The sequence below is a fragment of the Tauraco erythrolophus genome, chromosome 11 (genome assembly GCF_009769465.1).
Source record: "Tauraco erythrolophus isolate bTauEry1 chromosome 11, bTauEry1.pri, whole genome shotgun sequence".
NCBI classification, from domain to species: Eukaryota; Metazoa; Chordata; class Aves; order Musophagiformes; family Musophagidae; genus Tauraco; species Tauraco erythrolophus.
Genome location: NC_141475.1, coordinates 25257991 through 25276913, shown reverse-complemented (window position 1 = coordinate 25276913; position 18923 = coordinate 25257991). Strand labels below are relative to the sequence as shown.

Below are 18923 nucleotides of genomic sequence, written 5' to 3'. Positions count from 1 at the left end.
CCTAATACTTTCTCCCAACAGATGTAAATGAGTGCACCACTGAGAACGGTGGCTGTCATGACCAGTGCTGTAATACCATCGGCAGCTACTACTGCAAATGTCCAGCTGGCCAGAAACTGGGGGAAGATGGAAAATCATGCGGAGGTAATGTTTTGTGCTATGACTCATTGCTATTAAGAAATCAGAGAAGACATTGGAAAGGAAAAGGAAATGTTAGCTTTTATTTGGAGCCAGCTGAAGAGTGTATACTCAGAGTTGTCAGGAGTGCAGATCTTCTCATGTCTGGATTATGAAGATGAAACTGTAAGAACACTTCAAAGGGTTGGGTTTTTGTTTCCTTTTTGTGGAAAAAATGTTATCACTTAACCTGGATTGGCTGTGCCATGTTCTGATTATGGAATTTCCATCATCAATTTAAAAACCTGAAGAAAGCGTGTATGTTTGATAACATTCCATCTGTGTCTAAAACAAAGTGGTTCTTATCAGAAAATACACATACATTTTTGCATTTCAATCACGATTCCACAGCTAGAGATTAACCAAATAAAAAAAGGATTTAAAACCACATGCTACGTAAACCCATTTGTCGTTTTCCTGATGGTAATACAAGTCTGGTTAGAGTGTTATGGGGTAAAACTTGTTGTTATGCAAAAGCTCAACTTTGTGTACTCAAACATCACATAAGCTTAGGTTAGAACACATAATGACTTCTTAAAGATGCACTGGTAAACATTGAGTGGGTGTAAACAAGCCCACCTGATCTGTTGACCTACCATCACTACATTTTTTGCATCATCAGGTGCATCACAGGTAATGAATGCTGGCTGCCGTGTGATCTTGTGTGCACTGCCTGTGTGCCTGGATTGCACCCTTGATTGCATTTCCTTGCTGCACTAAGTATATCGTTGATTTTTTTTATTACCTCGAGATGAAAGGTGCTAGGTGGGTTTTCTTGAACTGTATTACCATCTTTTCACGAGAATCCCATCTTCTCTGACTTCTCCTGTTGCATAGTATCTCACAAATTCCTTTCTTCCAGAATTTCATTTTACTATTGTCATTTGGCATCTTAAGATTTATACAAAGCAATGAATTTCCTGGCTGTGGTCATATGCTTTATCCTAACTTTATAATTTATTTGGCTGCACTGCTTTTTTCACTAGAAGATGGTAGAATTATTTTCCACAGCAACCTATCATTTGATATCCAACTTGACAGTGTAAATAAGCTTGTAGGTGGTTATTTTATTTTGATTGAAGTCTTTCATTATGGTCCTCCATGCTTTCATTTTGGCCTTTTGAGAGCTCAAGCCAGAAATACTATGCATGATTCACAGATTCCTGCTACTTCACCTCAGCCTTCTCTTGCCTCTTTTGGGGACTGGTTAATAATATGCCCATGAACCAGTGTATAGGTCTGTATGTTGATGACTACTTACAGCTTTCAGATCTGAGTAAAACTTGTCCAAAAACTAAGTTTTTGAAAGCAGGGGTCCTACTTATTGTAATCCTAAATTCTTTAGCATGCAAGAGTCTCACTTCCTTTAAAGTAGTTTTCTGTTAATAAGTTAAATTAGTGTTTCTTCTGCAGAATTCTTCTATTCTCAAAATATGCGTTAAATTCTAGTGTTTTGACATTCTTTAAAAACTCAAACAGAGCTGAAGATATTTGACTCTTGCACTATATACCATCTAACCAGGAATTACAAAAGAATATATTATTAGCTGGTTTGAAGCTGCTTTTTGAAATCTTCAGACAAAATGGAAATGTACAATAAACTGGAACCGCTCAAGTCATAGAACAAAGTGAACATAGCAGTGACACTAATTAAACCTGAAGTTTTGTGGAGGTGATAATGATGATGAGCATATGGCTATACTGACTTGCAGAAAGGCAACTTCAGTCAACTCGTAGCTGTCAGATATTACAATATAAGTAACTTAGTGGTGGATTACTACATAAGGGAAAGAGAGCTTCCAAACAGCACTGTGTGTGCTGCTGGAAAGTGCTAGTCTTTCAGGACGTGACACTGGTGTTTTATTGATGCCTCTGTGTTGCTCGAAGGGGTCTTTTTGCAGATGAGAGTAAAACGGCTGCTCATCGTTCCGGTTAGCCAGCACTTTTGGAGGAATAAGGCTTATAGTTCTTCTGAGTGGTTACTTTCTTTCTTTATAGCATCGTTGTGCTTTATGTTACCCCTTAGTCTAAACTCGAACATTAAATAGACGTGTACTATTGTTCTGCTCCCATTATCCGTCTCATGGTTGGTTTTATTTCACTGGTGTCTGAAATGATCAATTGGTGTGCAGGTTTTTTTTTATAAGTCAAGGTACAAATAAGGTGTATCGTTAGAAAAGCACTATGGAGGTAGTACAGATTTTATTTGGTAAGTCATTATTAGTACAAAGATTGATCTTGTTTTTCAGAAACAAACTAGAGCATTCTTCTGACAAAAAGGAAAAAATGTCAGGAAATAACTGTATTATTATTTTTTTAAAATGGTTTTAGCCATTTGTAGCTGTTTAATGCTAAGGAAGGGAAAGTGGATAAAAATTCACTAATCCAACAACATAATGAGGTGTACTGCTGATTTGATCAATAATAGCTGGGGGTTTTGTGAGCAATTTTAGGAGACCCAAAGGCCTAATTTCACAGCTAGAATGAGCTGAGAATGCTCAGTATCTCTCTTTTTCTAGGGTGTCAAAGGTGTATGCAAGACACAAGGCTCCATGAATATGAACAAGATAACAGCATAAAATAGGCGAGATAATCTTAAAATACATTATGACTATCAACGTGGACTAAACTTTCCCTTTCTTGGGTGGTTCTGCAGCTGGTTAGAGCCACGTGGAGAAGGGGCTGGAGCAGCGCAGCCTAGGACACCCCACGCTCCTTCCAAGGCCTATAAGGATCTTCTCTAACTAATTGGGAGCTCTTATGGCAGGATATATCATTCAGAGTTATGTGGTATGTAAAGTCTTACTTCGCTTCGTTAAGAGATATCAAGAGGCAAGTGGTAGTAAGGTGAAGGCACGTGCATCTATATAGAAATGCCAGGCAGAGCAGTGAACTGATTAGCCTTCCAAAACTAATTATCTATATGTACTGCAGATTTTCCTCTCCAGTGTTCATGGACAGAACTTCAGTTTTCTTATCTGACAGAGAAATATTTTTTGGCAGACAGTTGCGTAGGCGTTACAGATTTTGACATAAAGCTCATGCTTACCTCTCGCTTTTCGTGTGTCTGATGGAAAGTAATGATGAAAAAGGTTTAGGTTTAAATCACTGCACAAATAATACAACAAATTAATATTTGACATTTATTAGGATATGGCCATCGGCCTGATTCTGCGCCCTATGCATCTGTACCAGCCGTTCAGTGTTTCTGGGAGCAGTCTGGTTAGTGTCCATGGGTGGATTTGCTCAGAAAGCTGTATCTTGGTCTGAGTAAGGGAGAGGAAGTATTTGTGTGTCTGTGTGTACGTGCAAATCAAATTTACCTTTGTGCAATACCTCCTTACTTGTTAAGCAGAGGTACCACTGACTTCTTATGGGATACTCTGCAAGACGTACAGATATCCTTGGTTTATATTTTATGCTAATGCAAAACAATCCTACTCAAACATCGCAAAGAAAAAATGATATTTTCCAAACATAAATGCCATTTTAAAACTCAATTATTGACACAAGTCCAGATCTTTAAGGATGTTGAGGCTACAGCTACAAAAGTGCGTTTTCACACGTGAATAGACTCCAGAAGTCAAATAAAAAAAGGTCGTGATCTTATGTTAACCTTCTTTGGTAAACTGTCGTTTCTTATTTATATTATTGTGGTCTCATCTGTCAAGGCAACTGAGGGAAGTTAGAGACAAAGAAGTCCTATGATTAGCTGTTGATGAAAAGAAGCTTTTATTTGACTGATTAGAGTAATATTGCAATCACCACAACCCCATCTCTGGGCATCCCTGGGGGTTTTGGTCAAACCTTGGAGCCCTGGCAGGTCTCTTGACCTTTGCCAGAGGGTCTTTCGGAGTGGCCACATCCAGAGCCAGTGTGTGACTTTGCAAGACCACCGCTGTTTACCCCGGTAATGTAAGAGTCACTGGTGTCACTGGTTTAGCCTGATCCCAGGTCGCATGGGAACTCTCCAAACACTGTTGCCACAGAAGAGTTAATAGCTGGACTAAAAGAAATACTGAAGGATATGTCTAAGAGAAAGAAAATGTTTATTAAAATGACCTCAGCATTTATTTAGTCTGTAAGGTTTGAGGTGTCGATCGTAACTTATTCTTGTCATATTCTGTTTTTGTCAAAGAGAATAAACATGCTAATTCTGCATTTGGACCGTTTTTCTTGCCCAACAAATCAATGCACCAGGCTTCTGCCATGTCCTTTGAAAAAAACCTGAAGAACATGAATACTGTTTACCTCTAGGGAAATGCCAAGGAGCTTTGTAATTTATTTATTAATTTTTTAATAGAAGAGGAGAAGTTAGTCTACTGGGGGGATTCAGGATGCTTTTGCATTTTCTTATCTCAGAAGATTGGATTTAACTCATAATGCTCTGGCATGCCATGACACAGTGTTAGTTATTTTCAAGAACACTTCAATGGAAGGAGAATAAGGAAAATAAATTGTATTTTACAAAAGGAAAAATACACCAGTTTTGATTACAGTTGCAACAAGTACCACTCTGCATGAACTCAAATGTTGGAGCAATTGCGTGAAGGCACTCCTAGATTGGGTGAAGCCACCCAGCCTTATTCATCTTTCTCTATTTCAAGACCTTGCCTTGAGATATGGAAATAAAACCAGATACAGGACTTGTATCACAATTATGTAATTATTTGTAACTGAATTACTGTGCCCACTTAGTGTCCACTTCAGAGAATTAGGAAAACGGACAACTCCATCGTGTGACTTTAATAGACTCTCAGTGAGCAATCTTCATAACTAAGATATTTTAATGTAATTGTTTTATACAGTAATGCAAAAAGGAAGAGAAAAAGAATAAGCGAAAGAAAAAGAATTGTGAGAGAAAAGAGAACAAAGCATAATTTCTGGTATTTCCAACACTGTTGTTAGGTGCTCTCGGGTATCCTGGGACTCTGATGTGGGTTCTTATACAGCTGAGTCAGAAAACTCCCAAGTTTTAAGTTTCAAAACATAAAAAAGCTGTGAAGCACTGTCAGAGTCTGAAGAATAAACAGTTTCTCCTCCATTAGTTTGTACATCCAGAATACTGGTAGATGTGTGATCCTTTGAAGTGCATTTAACAAGAAGCAATAGCTGTTTTTACATTGAAATATTGTTTATTTACGGTTGCTCGTAGCTGTCAAATCAGTATCTTTAGTCACTAATAAAAAGCATAATTACTACTTTTAATTTCAGATCCCAGTTGATAAAAATCAAGGCTTCCCTTTCTCCTCTTATGAAGGGAAAGATATTAACTAAGATTAAGGATTAATTGTGCATTTTAAAACCTATTTAGCATTATGCAGTCAGGCTTCCATCGTTTTCTGGAGACTATTGAATTTAGGCAGGAGAATGTGATGTTTGTGCATGGCTGCAGAGAAGATCTGGACACAAACTGTCTTAAGACATTTATAGCTAGATTTGCAAACCTCTTTGGGAATTCAAAATTAATTTCTGCTCCTGAGTAATTCCTTTGGAAATTCTCGATTCTCGTTTTTAAGCGTTTATCTCTGGCTTTCGAGAAGAAGTGAAGGCTGGAGGTCGTTTGTCTGACCTTCCCTGTGCACCCCGGTGCTGCGTTTGGAGCCAGCTGGGATCAATAGTGAGAAGCTGTTGCACTCTCCCAGGCAAGCAGTGTCATCTTTCTGCATTTGTCTCTTCGTGGTGGTACTACAGCAGAAAACGTGCTCAAAATAAGGAGTGAAAATTGCAACAGATTCATAGTAAAGGTAACGTTAACTGTAGCTTATTGGACTTTTAAGATGAATTACCTGAATCCTGATTAATGACAAGCCCAAGGCAGGCAGGAACCTGAGCTGAATTTTGGTGGGCTCATTCCAGGCTCCTTGCGGCCATCGGCACGTAGCGGATGCCATGGGTTGGTTTGGTCAGTCCCCTCTCATTTTGTGCACCCTCCCAAGTCTAATCCCCTCAATTACATGCTGGGGACACACAGACCTTTTCAATCTTATTAAAACATACCATATACTAAACTGAACAAAATCAGAGTCATTTTGGGTCTGACCTGTTTCCCTTCAGTCAGGGAAGGGTCGACACGTCACTCGGACCAGAATAGACACTTCCAACCTATTTTTTTTGAGCACTTATGTGACAGTCTTAGCTGAGAAGAGCATCTGATGCTCTGATAATTGATGTATTTTTGAGTTTTAGTCACATTTGTTTATTTTTTTTTTCCCTGATTTGTGCCTGACTGTTGCTGAAGTCTCCTCACTCCTCTCTTGCTCACTGAACAAAGGCGGCTGTGAGCTAATCCGCGTAATTTCTCACATCTGAGATCCCTCAGGGCAGATGAACTAACAGTTGTGACAGCTTCCTCCAAAGTGAATGTTGCCATTGAAGAGTGAGCTCGTTTATCCTGGATGCATGTTTTTATTGACTGGAGCTGAGGACAGGCACAGTCAGTCTTCAGTCACTTTTCAAGCAGAAGTTTTATGCAGAAAATTGGGTAGAAATGGCTGGTGTCAAGAGCAATATCCTAATCTGAGGCTCCAAAGCAACAGCTGAAGGAGTCCTCCCTGCATTTGCAGCCTTGGCTCTCTGGACAGACTGGAACCACTTATATTTCAAGAATGCAATGATTATTTCTAGATAATCTTGGTAAATATCTTTTTCCCGCAGAGGAAAAAAATCTCTTTTTCTCGTGAAGGCTTTTTTTGGTGTATAGATTTTTCTCTTTGGCTGTTTAATTCCACTGCAGCATTTTAATCGCAGCCTTTTGCATAAACAAAGCATGCAACTGGCAGTTTAATTTTCAGGTTATGTAAGGATTACAGAGGGTTGGATGTAACACGGCGTTATCAGCGTGTCATACGTTTCCTGCAGCACATCTTCTGCTGTGTTCCAAAGCAGTGTGTGTTTTAAAAAGCACGGTATTATTCATAAACCGCAGAAAACTGACACCCCGTTCCGTGCATTTCGGTTATCAGACGAATTATTGATCGCTGATCTGACACGGACTGAAAGGGAAAAATTGTCTCTAGATGTCACAGGCCTCCCAGTTAACAACAAACCAAGAGTCCCATCCCCACGACGTCTGCTGGTCTAGTCCATATGGCGCTTGAAGGCTCACCGTGCGTCACGGCTGATTATAGACTCGGCACATGGGCTGCTTCCCCAAGGCTTCCAGCTCCTGCGTCTTCCTCCGGGATCTGAAAAGCCTCACATGGGCTCTACCAGCTGGAAGGAAATGCTAAGTGAGAACCATAACTTGCTATTATCTTTGGAAAGGAGTGGTTGTGTCAAGTACAGGGAGAACGACAGTGGTCCCCTTTGTGGTTTCTGGCTCTTGCAATCGTTTGGGCAGGAGCAAACATACTGGCCTGAAAAGTTTTCTTTGTCCAAGCTACTCGATGCATAAAGCTTTATTGGTCGGCTTTTGAAAATGAACACGTTTAAGGTTTGGAAATGTTGTAGTATTTGCTATACCAGTCAGAGATTTAATGTGGTTTAATTAATGCAAGAGCTTTGAATAGGTAGATGAAAAGCACTATATAACTATATGAAAGGACTATTGTCCAGACAAAATATAATATTTAGGAATAATATGACAAAAATGATAGACTGCAGTACAAATATGTTTTGAGGTATTTCTAGGGCTCTGATTAGTTTATATTAGCTAGTTTCTAGCATTTATGACTACCTCTGAAAGGCAGGTTATAGAGAATGTTAACGTTCCACTGGGCTGATTGACAATAATTAGTTTATTTTAAAGGAAAGGAAAGAGGCATGGTATTGTTGCAGCTGACTAATGTGAATTAAAAGCTGGGTAATCTTTTCTGCAATTACGGAGCTGCAATGATTGCCGTTGTCAGAGAAGAAAATACAGTCGTACTTTTAAGAATCATTGTGTAGGAAGAGCTTTGCAAGCCTGAAATTGAAGCTCTGGTCATGGTCTCCAAAATTATTATGGTTGCTAGTAATTTTATGCAGAAGCAAGACTTTTGAATACTTAAATTATAGCTTGTTTGTAGCAAGGTATTTACCAGCAAATATAAGCATCTTAAAAAACAGCACATGAGTCATCTTGGTGTTCGTTTTGAGCACATGGAAAATGTAAATTGCAGCTGACTTATTCTTGTGTAGAGAGGCAAGGCTTAGAAACCTTCAATTCGTACTTTAAATGGAAATTATGAGAGGAAAAATGTGCCCGTTGCCTTTCAGTGGAGAGTATTGTGCAGGGTAACTATTGCTTTTTCTATAGCTTTGCCTACAGGCTACGTAAACAAGGACTAAAGGCAGATACAGAGATAGGAAGAAGTACAGCTCCTAAGTGGTGTTTATATTCCTCTTTAGAAGCATTTAATAGCAGTCTTCCCTGGGATGACTAATAGAAATCCCATTTTTTGTTGAAATGCCTGTGGATTTTACGAGCCATCTGATATATCCTTAAAAAGCTTTAAAACAATTTGTGATAAAATCTAAACTAAACAGAAATCTGTGAGCCTCTCTGTTCAAAGCATCAGCCCAAAGGAAGCCATCCAGACATGACTGTCAGCAAGATAGCAACTGCTGGGAGGGCTACAGTTCGTTATTAAAAGATCAGTAGTTTGATCAACATCGTATTGGATTACTCAAACTTCAATTACATGAGTACCTGAGGGCTTTAACTGGGATTTATTAGAAAACCAGCTTGAAATAAACCTGCCGTTGTTGCATACCGGATCTTTGAAAGACCTACCTGAGAACCTTGTTAACAGTTCCTATCCCAAAAGAGATTCAGTGTCAGCCAAGGAGTTCAAAACCAACGAATAAAAATGGGGCAATCAAGTGATTAATTTGATGTCATTCTTAATCTCAGTAACAGGGGAAAAAAAAGGGCAAGGGGAAGGAATCTTCTGTGCTTGGTGACATTGTTTGTTAGGAAGTTGGTATGGACAGGTTTGGAATGTGTTAATGTCACTTCTCTCTTCTTGTGGATGAACCTCTACAGAGTCACGACTAATATATGTCATAAGGAAGCAGAGCAAGACAATCTGTGTAACGTGCTGTCTTTTGCTCACTGGAGATTTGTCTTGCAGATCAGCCTGGAGTTGTGATAGCTCCAGTGAGGGACCGGGGCTTGTGATGGTTTCTTGAGGAAGTGCCATGTGAACTAATGGCGGTAGAGCAATGCTAGTAAGCCAGGTTTTACGGAAATGGAGAGAATTGGGCTGTGGTCTCGTCTAGGTGAGGTTGACAGATATGGAGCTTGGTGGTTGGATGGTGTGTTTTCCCTCCCTGTTCTCCTAGTCCTGCACAGTCTTGTCACTGCAAGTGCAGTGCTAGTGTTACACGTTTCACGTGTTGAACAATACAGTTCTGACGGGTGATTGCTGCTCCCAAACCAATTATTATCAAGATGGGCTTATGTTCCAGTCGATTTGCAGGACAAGTCTATCCATGTGATGTCTTAAAGCTTTTTACCAACCCAAGCAGGACATTTGTCACAAATAGCATTCATGTTTCCAACCAGCAGACTATGCGTACTGTAAGCTGGAAACATCAGATTAGTAAGGTATTTGCATGATTATCATTTTCTTTTGCGTATTTTACCTACTGTGTATGGAAAAGACATTTCTCTGTGCATCCCACTGTAGTAAAGATACTGACTGAGCTCAGCAAGTGGGCATTAATATTGCTGCCAACAAAACCCAGATGTTCTCATCAGATCAGTCATGCCACTCTTTTTGTTCCATAACTGTTTTTTCAAACTGTCATATCCCGCCGAGAGAAGATGCTGATGGCCCAACATACAAACCCCCTTAGTACATCTCAGACTTGAATCTGCACAAGGAGTTTGGGCTGTGTCATGCTGTCACTTGTTAAGTACATCTCTTCGTAGAGATCTTTTCTTCTTTTGCCACCCTCCCACCTGCCAGCATGGCCTTACTGAATTGTGCTGAGGAACTGTATTTAAAAATTGATAACCCCGTAACAAATCTTGCTTCTGCTATTATGCCCCATGTCAGAAAAACTTGCAGGAGCATTGCGGTGAAGCTGCTGATGCTAGTGATCTCAAAGCCTATTTCCTAAGCAGTAATTACATAAAACTTTAATTATTGTGTTTCAGCCCACACTGCTGCAGTGCACGGGCAAAGCATCCTCTTCCAGCTTCGCTGTTTGCAGCCGGTACATTCCCTTCTTTTCTGCAGGAAACAGTAAAATTAACAAGGCTGTTTTCTTCAGTGTATAAACATTTTTTAAGATCGTAAGTTACGTGTTTGTCTGGATTGTTGTTCTTCAGATTGTACCCCTTGCTGTTTCATGTGGTCCTTCACTTATCCTGTTTTCCACTGAGAGTCTATGTCCATCTGTGTGGGTTTCGTATTGATGTGAATTGGAGTTGTCAAGTGTGTACAGTTGCCAAAATATCTATTAAAATAACCCCACTGTGGAGGCTGGTAGCACCATCAGTCTTCCTTTTTGGCTTTACTTTGCTGAGATGCTGTGTACTACTCTGAGGTTCAGAAATGGACGGTTCTTTTATGATTTAAAGACTAAGAGTGGAGAAAAATGTACAGATCTGCTTTGGGAAAAGATGGGGAAAAGTATTTCTTCCCAGCTCTGTGAAAATGTCACGGTGTTGTCTGCGATCAGTCCATGAAATTGTCATGTTCCTTACTTTAATTCTGTACCCTGCTTTTTCTTGCAAATTATCTGGTCCCAATAACTGCTTAAAACTCAAATATATGTATATACGTCTATGTGTGTTATGTTTAATGAAGAATGCCTTGAAACTCTAATTAGGGCTGCTTGACTCCAAAGCAGTTTACATATCACAGGCTTACACAGCTATCAAACAGATGCTTCTCCTTTTTTTTCATTCAACTGACATTTTCATTTTCTCTGCATATTTTGAGGACTGAGCAGTGATGTGTTTTGACTCCTGAGGCTACAGACGATATCAAAATGAGGATTAGAAATGAAGCTTTACCTGTCAATTAAGTTGTTAAGCTTGTCTTCCACAGCGTCTACAATTTCAAATGGCCCGTTTATTGAATTTGAAATAGTTTTCATTCTTGACCTTGTTTAAATTGAATGGACAGTTCTAATTATAATCTTCAGAGTTTTCAACTGCAACATATGGTTTGCATATAGAGTTGTGGATGAGAAGCTCTTGTCTGTTTATCGAGCTAAACCACTGTTAAATATCTCAGGAGAGATTGACATGTCAGGCATTGAAAGTAAGCAGAAACCAGCAGTACAGATATTGGCCTTTTTTGTCTTTTCACATCACTCTGTCCAGGAGATCTGCTCGTGAGGGACATCTGAGAAATGAACTGTGATTGTGGGATCCGGTCATTGGTGAGGGAACAAGTCGCCACTTTCAATGGTTGCATTGTGCCAGTCTTCACATGAAAGCAATATAAAAAAAAGTTTTTTTAAAAAAAAGCCTTAAAGCATCTTTTTCCCTGATATATTCTTCTCCCGCCCCGACAATGAATTCAAATTGCCAAGACCTTTGGCAAATCAATGTCATTCTTTTAAATCATCGATGGCCCCCACTAACAGGGTTGCGTGACATCTCACAGCAATTTATTCGTGTATTTATTCTTCAATAAGGCCAGTGACAGATCAGGAAATTAAATCCAGGTCTTTAAGACTTGATCAGGTGGATTGTCCTTTTCAGTGCTTATAGGTGTCTTCTCCCCAAAAGCGATTGCTGCTGCTGAGCCTGTCCCCTGGAGCTATAGGGCTGCTTCTACTGGGCACGAGTGCTGAAAGCTGCTCTCTGCCATTCCTTCACACTTCTCCCCCCAAAAAACATACCTCAGATTCCTCTATCCTCTTCTCTCCTTGAAAATAGTCGTCAGAAATCCATCTCCCTTCAGACCTGACCATAAATATTTATTACCTAACACAGATGTAGTCCCGTGGATGATTCTGCTGTTCAGCATTTCACAGTGCCACCGTCCCTGTTCTTTGGTGCTCTAGGTATAAAGACAGGTAAACCAGGGGTGAGAGAGAGAAAACACAACCTGGACACAGCTAGAAGTCATAGCTACCTGGAAAACATCTGAAATCTAGGGCAAGGTACCAACTACAGGGTAGAAAATTCCTCTCTGCAATGTGACTGGATCACCAGGGAGGTCTAAAGGAAGGTGACAGACTAAAAGACAGTTAATCCAGTACAAAAAGCTTTGTTTTTTAATGCTATCGATTTTCAGGGGAAAGTAAATAATCAGATAACTTGGAAAGCCTGTTTCTGTGCATGGCTAATTGGGATGGCCCTGCCGAAATAGGTGCTGGTTAAAGCTGCTTTGTCCTTAATCCCGGGCAAAGAAGAAACATAGTGGAAAACTCACTGCTCTAACAAGGGTCCTCTTTCATTGTGGAGTTGGTTCATAGGGACTAAATTGGGTAAGGAATCTCTTAGCCATGCCTTTTAAGCAATCTCTTATCAGATGTGACATGCTCCTTTCAGTACGGTTTGCTGAAGCTATTCCATTAATTAATTTTGTTGTAGCAGCCTCGCCTCAGCCACCTGTGACTTACTGAAATTTCAGTAAGCTTCAGCAGCGATTGGAGCTAACCTGGCTGACTTTGAACTGGAGCAGACAATGGATGCTCATATAATCCATCGGAGGGGCCAGGAAAGGGCAGAAACAAATAGCTCAGGAGCAAAAATAAAAGCCCGGGAGCGCTAACAGTTCAAAATGACCCAGCTGCCTCCGCAGGAGCACGTTTATCTGTGCTGAAAGCTGTTTCACGGAGGTGTTTTAACATCAGGTTCTAGTAGACCACTCAAAAGAGCTTGTAGCATATTTATGTCTTTTTGTGAAGCATAAAAAACCCCTAGACTTCGTGGAAGGTTTTGCAATTTAAAATCTCCCAGCTATCAAAAACTGTTCTTTTCCCTCTTCACCGCTCGGTTTGGTTCAATGAAAAGACAATATTTTTTTTTATTACTATGAACAGAAATTCTTGTTGAATTTTAGGCTTTGTTTTTTTGACCAGACTTTAAACTCGTATTTTTCTTCCTAGAGTCAATACTAATGTCAAACTTCCTTCATTGTGGAAAAAATAGGCAAATGTTTTTCTAGCAACGGGAGTTTCAAAACTCCTCCGATCAGACTTTCAAACCCTGAAAACCACTTTAGTGTTAGTAAAACGGGAGAGATTATTTGAAAAACTTCTGCTGCAAGAGCAAATTATGTCGTGCTTAATAGTGAGTACATTTGTGAGTGGATTCATACTGGCTGTCAAATTACGGACATTTTCAAACTCGACACTTGGGGAGACTGTGATTTAAAGGAAGCTGTGAGTTGAATCTGTCATAAATTTATCTACTTACGGCAATAGCAGCTCTTACTTTGTTTCACTTTTATAGAAATAATTTCTGACTTTTGTGATCAGCTTATGAATGGCTGGGAACCAAGCCTGTTTCCCTTCCTTCCCTGAAGTATATAAATTATTTAATTTAGAAACATACTAAATTAATGTGTAAAATCCGCCATGTAAATTAGTGGGGAAAGACCATATGATATTTTCACTTGGTAACTTGTGTGAGGTTTAAACATGCTTTGGAATATATAAAAGAGACTAATCACAGCGCCATTAACAAATAACAGAAGGTAAAGCGCTGTCATACATCTCTGTTGATTTTAAATACCACGTTAAATAGCAAACAATGAGGGAGTTCTCATGTCAGATGTACTAAATGATCTGCAGTTGAAGAGACTGGGCAAGCTAGTCAGGGCAAGGGAGTGGTAAGCCAGATTTCTCTTAATTTATCTCCAAATAAATGCTCGAGTTGAACATTTTATCTGCTTGTGATAATTTTAAATATAGCCTCTTAAGGTTTCTCATTGTGGTTCTTTATGTAAGATCTAATCTTCCCTTCCCTGTTTCTCTGTCACTGCCATTACTGACTGGTTAATCCTCACAATATTGTGTAGGGACCAACGACCCACAGAGCTCCCTGGGTAAAGGAGAGACAAAACCCTGAATTTTAAGATAAAGCTGCAAAGAGTAGACCGTGCTTCCTCTTTCTGGTCATGATTTTTTATAAATAATTACTATAATTATTTTTAGTTATAATCTGACTTTAAAACCATCAGCACAAACCACTCTCTAAGTAAAGGCAAGGTGGGTTTTGGGTTTCCCTGCTTGCATCCTTCCGGCGCGAGCTGGGGGGACTGTGGTGACTGGAAAACGGAAAGGTATGGGTGTCATTCATTCCAATTTTCTGTAGTATTTCTTGGGCATCTGGTAAGAAGGGTGCAGTTCTGCTTCTGTGAAAGTCGTTTGAGCCGGATTCGCAGATGGTATTGTGATGTTTTGCCACCTACCCAGAACGGGGAGAGATCTTTTCATCCGTGTCAGGTCTCTGGTGTTTGTGGGGTGGGTAACACAACTCACAACTACTGGGTCTCTGCCTCTCTTCATGTGGTTATTTACTTGCTAAAGTAAAGAGTTTTTGCCAAAAATAAAATAAAATAATAATAAAAAAAGTCTTCAAATGATGAGGTCCATACGGTCCGGTTCTGGTTTCTTTCTCCAGCAGTGCCTGGGCACTGTGAAGAGGAAATTTGTTCTCTACTCATCTAACAGAAAGTACTGGCTTCAAACAGTTATCAATCTGTGCATGTTTTTACAGTCAAGGGAGAGGAAGCCAGTTCGTTCGTCACCCAGAAGAAATGCTGCTGGCTCCATGAAGCTGGCTGAGAGGTAAACCTTGCTCTGCCGCCCTGCGCCTGCCTAGACCTCACGTTGTGCTTTTGACAGTGTCCTTGGTGTGAATGCCATTCCTGGGATACCCTTGGCACATCATCTCATTCCATTCAGGATTCTCAAAATGCTTGTGCTGTCATTGGCTTAGCCAGTCCAAAGAAGGGAACTCAGGTCTGCAGTAGAGGCTGTATTTTAAATAACCTTATACTTTTCATTTTACTAAAAATGTGCAAGCAGGAAAAGTGTGCAATAAACTTAATATCAGAAGACCATTTCATCTTGTGCTTTCAGAGCAGCTGCACGCGTGCACAGAAGGCATGTGAAAAGCAATAAAAGTTGCAAATAATGCAGTGCTTTAAAAAAATAAATTGAATTAGAAGGAAAAGCAGGCTTGCCTTTCAGTATTTCTGCAGGTGCTTTGAGATCTGAAGTGGCAGTTGTCCTGCACCAGAGCCCAAGTAGATGCATGTGCCTGCGGAGGGTCACTGCAGACCTACGGCAGAGCGGGTGATGCACTGATCGCAGGAGCAGTAGCTGCGGAAATTGCTGGGCAGGTTCTTTGGGAAAAAAGGATTTAAAAGCAAAGAGGACTTGGGATTGCATGAAGTGCCTGTCCAGTGGTTAAAAGAGAGAGACAAACATTTCTGAGGCCCTTTGGAGGCTCGTGAGCCCTCAGGTGTTTGTTATATGCAGGGTTAAGGATGTACCTGGTTTTGCGGTATAAGCACACCAGCTCCCCTGTGTTCGGAGACGTGGGAGCTGTGGCTGCAGCCTCTCTTGACCTGCAAGTGATGCTAGGGTGTTGCAAGTGGAGAACTTTAAAACCGGGAGCTGGAAAACAGCTCACCCGCTCATAACTGTCTTGCGCAATATGGCCAGAAAAGCAAGGAAATGTTATAAAAATGGAGAGGATGCTGGAAATGCTCAGTTCTGCTGCCATCAGAACTGTTTTCTTTTGGGGGGCTTAGTTTTGCATGTTGTCTACATTTCTTAATGGTTTAAAAATTTAATGTGTTAGTAGGGAACTGATCTGGCAACATCTTGCTCTTTTTTCTTTTACAAAGACATGATTGCAGGTTCACTTATTATCTGTGTTTAACACTGCTGTCTGTTTATTTTTAAGGAACTGATTGATCATAGCTGTTCCTAAATGTTCTAGTAACAATATGAGAAAAGGCATTGATGTGATGACCCTGAATTCCAAACAAGCAATCATTCAGCTCTGTATTTAAACAGGTTTTGGGGAGGGAAATCAGACTGTTACCAATGTGACCCATCAAAACAATTGGTAAGAAATTTCTGTGAAGATTAGCAGAGTTCCCTTTCGGGGGTATAGAGGACTTCAAAATCCGTAACTCCATCAATAGGATCTGCCCTTGGAAAGGACACAGTGCTGGTAGCAGCTTGTGCATTTGTACGCCGCATCCGCTGTTCCCATGTTTGGGACATGAGATGTGTGTCCTTTTGGGATGGAGGAAAAGTCAGCGTGCAGTTGTGATGCACAGAGCTCAGTCCAAATGTGCAGACCTCAGAAGCAAGAAGAGCTAAAAAAGGAGCATGTCATGGTGGTTAGAGTAATTTACATCCTAGGAACGTGTAGGGTTGACTTTTGGCTTGCATGACCGACCATAAGCTTATTCCTGCCAGCTTATTCCCAATGAATAGTGGGTAAATGGGGACACAATCCCTGTACATCCTGGGGCACGTGCTGTGTATGAACAGCATGGAAAACAGAGATACCTTCAGTGGGGAATCCCACTAAAATGCATCCCTGAAATCTTCTGTAGGTGAGGAGGAGGATATTCACATACCGACTGCTCTATTCATCCAGGAGAGTAATCCCCTTCACAAGATAGCCTTGGGACACCACACCGTTCTCATTTCACTTCTCATCTCAGCGGATTGCTCTGCCTCTCTTTTGTGGGAATGCAGTTGCTTTCATCACGGTCTGGCTTGTGATAAGCCAGCCATAAATGGCTTGAAATTCGGGTTATTCAGATAAGCGTCCTAAATTGTAACTGTAGAAAGTTGAGCACGTAGCTGTTTCAGTTTGATCTGCAGTGGAAACTAATCCAAATTTAATTAGTGTATTGTTAAACAGATACAATCTTCCATAATCCCATAATATTTTACAACTACAATATGATTTCACATTTTAGAATATTTTAAATATTTTTTATAACTTCATCATTCTATAACAATCTTATATTTCTGTAGTTATTCCCATGTAGGAAAAGAAATGGCTCCTTCTGTACCTGTAACAGCATAAGGTGTAGTCTTCCTGGTATATACGTCCTTTACTAGTATAGCAATTTAAATATAAAAGTCCAAATAGATTATATTTTTTAACTTTCAAGTGGAGTTCAAGCATTTAGATTAGTGTCTCTGTTGCAGACTGCTCCCCAGACAAAATAATTAAGGTATTTTTCTTCTCTAACTGGGGGCAAAGTTGTTTCCTGGCCTTGAGATGTAGAAGAGACTGAAAGGCAATTGCACGTTGCGTTTTTCTTGATTATATCTGTAGCACGAGAAGGAACCTTTCAGCATATAATCCTTAAAATATTGATTTTGCAGAGACAGCCTGAGACTAGAAGGGATCATCTGTCATCAAACGGCTCCCGCAGCGTCCTGGGGAGAGTTGTGGAGTTGCGTTGCAGGCTCGTTGGTCTCGCCTCTGGTTTCCCCCCTGCTTGCTGCAGGGATTTTGGGGTTGGGTTCGGAATAGCTTGTACATGCCAGTATTTCAGGGTCTTTTATTTTTCATATAATTATATTGCCTTTTAGCAGTATAATTGCCTTATGGCCTTTCGGGATGTGCCGGCATGAGGGAGACGCCGTTGAAAGAAGAGTCGCGGCGGGTGCTGGAGCTGCTGGGTGTGGAGCTCCTCCGTAAACCAAGTCACTTCTTTACATGTTCAAATAGAGACTGACAAATAGAGCTAAGTCCAAGTGCTCGTTTTTATTAGCCAGACTATTTTTTCTCCTTTATAAATGCTGATATTCTAACTTAAAACTGTATTTGGTGTATTAAAGAAATTCCGCAGCTGATTATAGCCTGTAAAATTAATACATTGAAGCTCCCAGTATTTCGGTTCATTGAGGTATAAATACTAGAACGTGGTGTACCGTATAGTTCAGCTGCTTCCTTGTTATATTTTTCTGAGCCTTTTTTTGCTTATTTTATTTCTGTGATATTTGAGACAAATAGTTTCCTGGTTTTGATTTCATCCTGGCATTTTCCAGCAGGCTATTTTTTAACAGTGTAACATTCAACAAGATGAATAACATTTTCTGTTTACTGTTTACATTAAAAAAAAGCAAACCTTCTGTTTAAAAAAAAAGTATTCCAGATGTCTCCAGGCAGTAGGAAATATATATAGTATACAGTCTAATAAAACAGCAAATATAGGAGAAGGATTAAAGTGACGTGTGTTAGCAAATGGTCTGAATTTAAACACTCGTCGACACCAGAACTTCATTTTAGGTGAGTGAAATTCACATGTGAAGTATTAAAATTTAACTTTATAAATTAATTTCCTTAGGACCAGGACGTTATGCATTTCCAAGTCATCTTTAAAACTTCCTTTTCCGTTTAATTTTGATAAGATTTTCTAAAATGGAATAAACATAAAAGCATTAAAAAATGTAAACCGTGAAAGCTAAATGCAAAGCAGATATATCAACAGCAGAAATATGAAAGCCAGACTTCTCATTCCTCAAGTGTTATATGGGGGGGGAAAGCCCCTCTTTGTATGTCTGTGTTCTGCTCAGCTGCCAGCTCCCTTCCCCGCAACAGCAATTGCAGACCTACCTGTTGTTGAAACCACTTTTTTCCGTCTTTAAATCCCAATCTCCTCATCCACATCCACTTGGGTGGGTAAATCCCTTAAATGATTTGAGAACGTGATCTAAAGAGCAGTGAAATGGATGGGAGTCCTTAACGTTGAAAGGTGGGCTCTTTATAGATGTGTATTGCAGGAGAGAGGTTTGGTGTCAGCAAGAGGAGAATGTCTTTGGTGGCCAGGATAATTTGGTACCAGCATCGCCTCTGGGTG

At 40.1% G+C, this 18923-nt stretch overlaps 1 protein-coding gene across 1 annotated transcript in view; it reads left to right on the top strand.

Moving 5' to 3' along the window:
• The window catches only part of LOC104375131 (uncharacterized), a 198639-nt gene that overhangs the window by 110981 nt on the left and 68735 nt on the right, over positions 1–18923 (top strand). The window contains exon 5 of the mRNA XM_086618244.1: positions 22–144. Coding sequence (XP_086474370.1) covers positions 22–144 — 123 coding nt within the window. The remainder of the gene's footprint in view (positions 1–21; positions 145–18923) is intronic.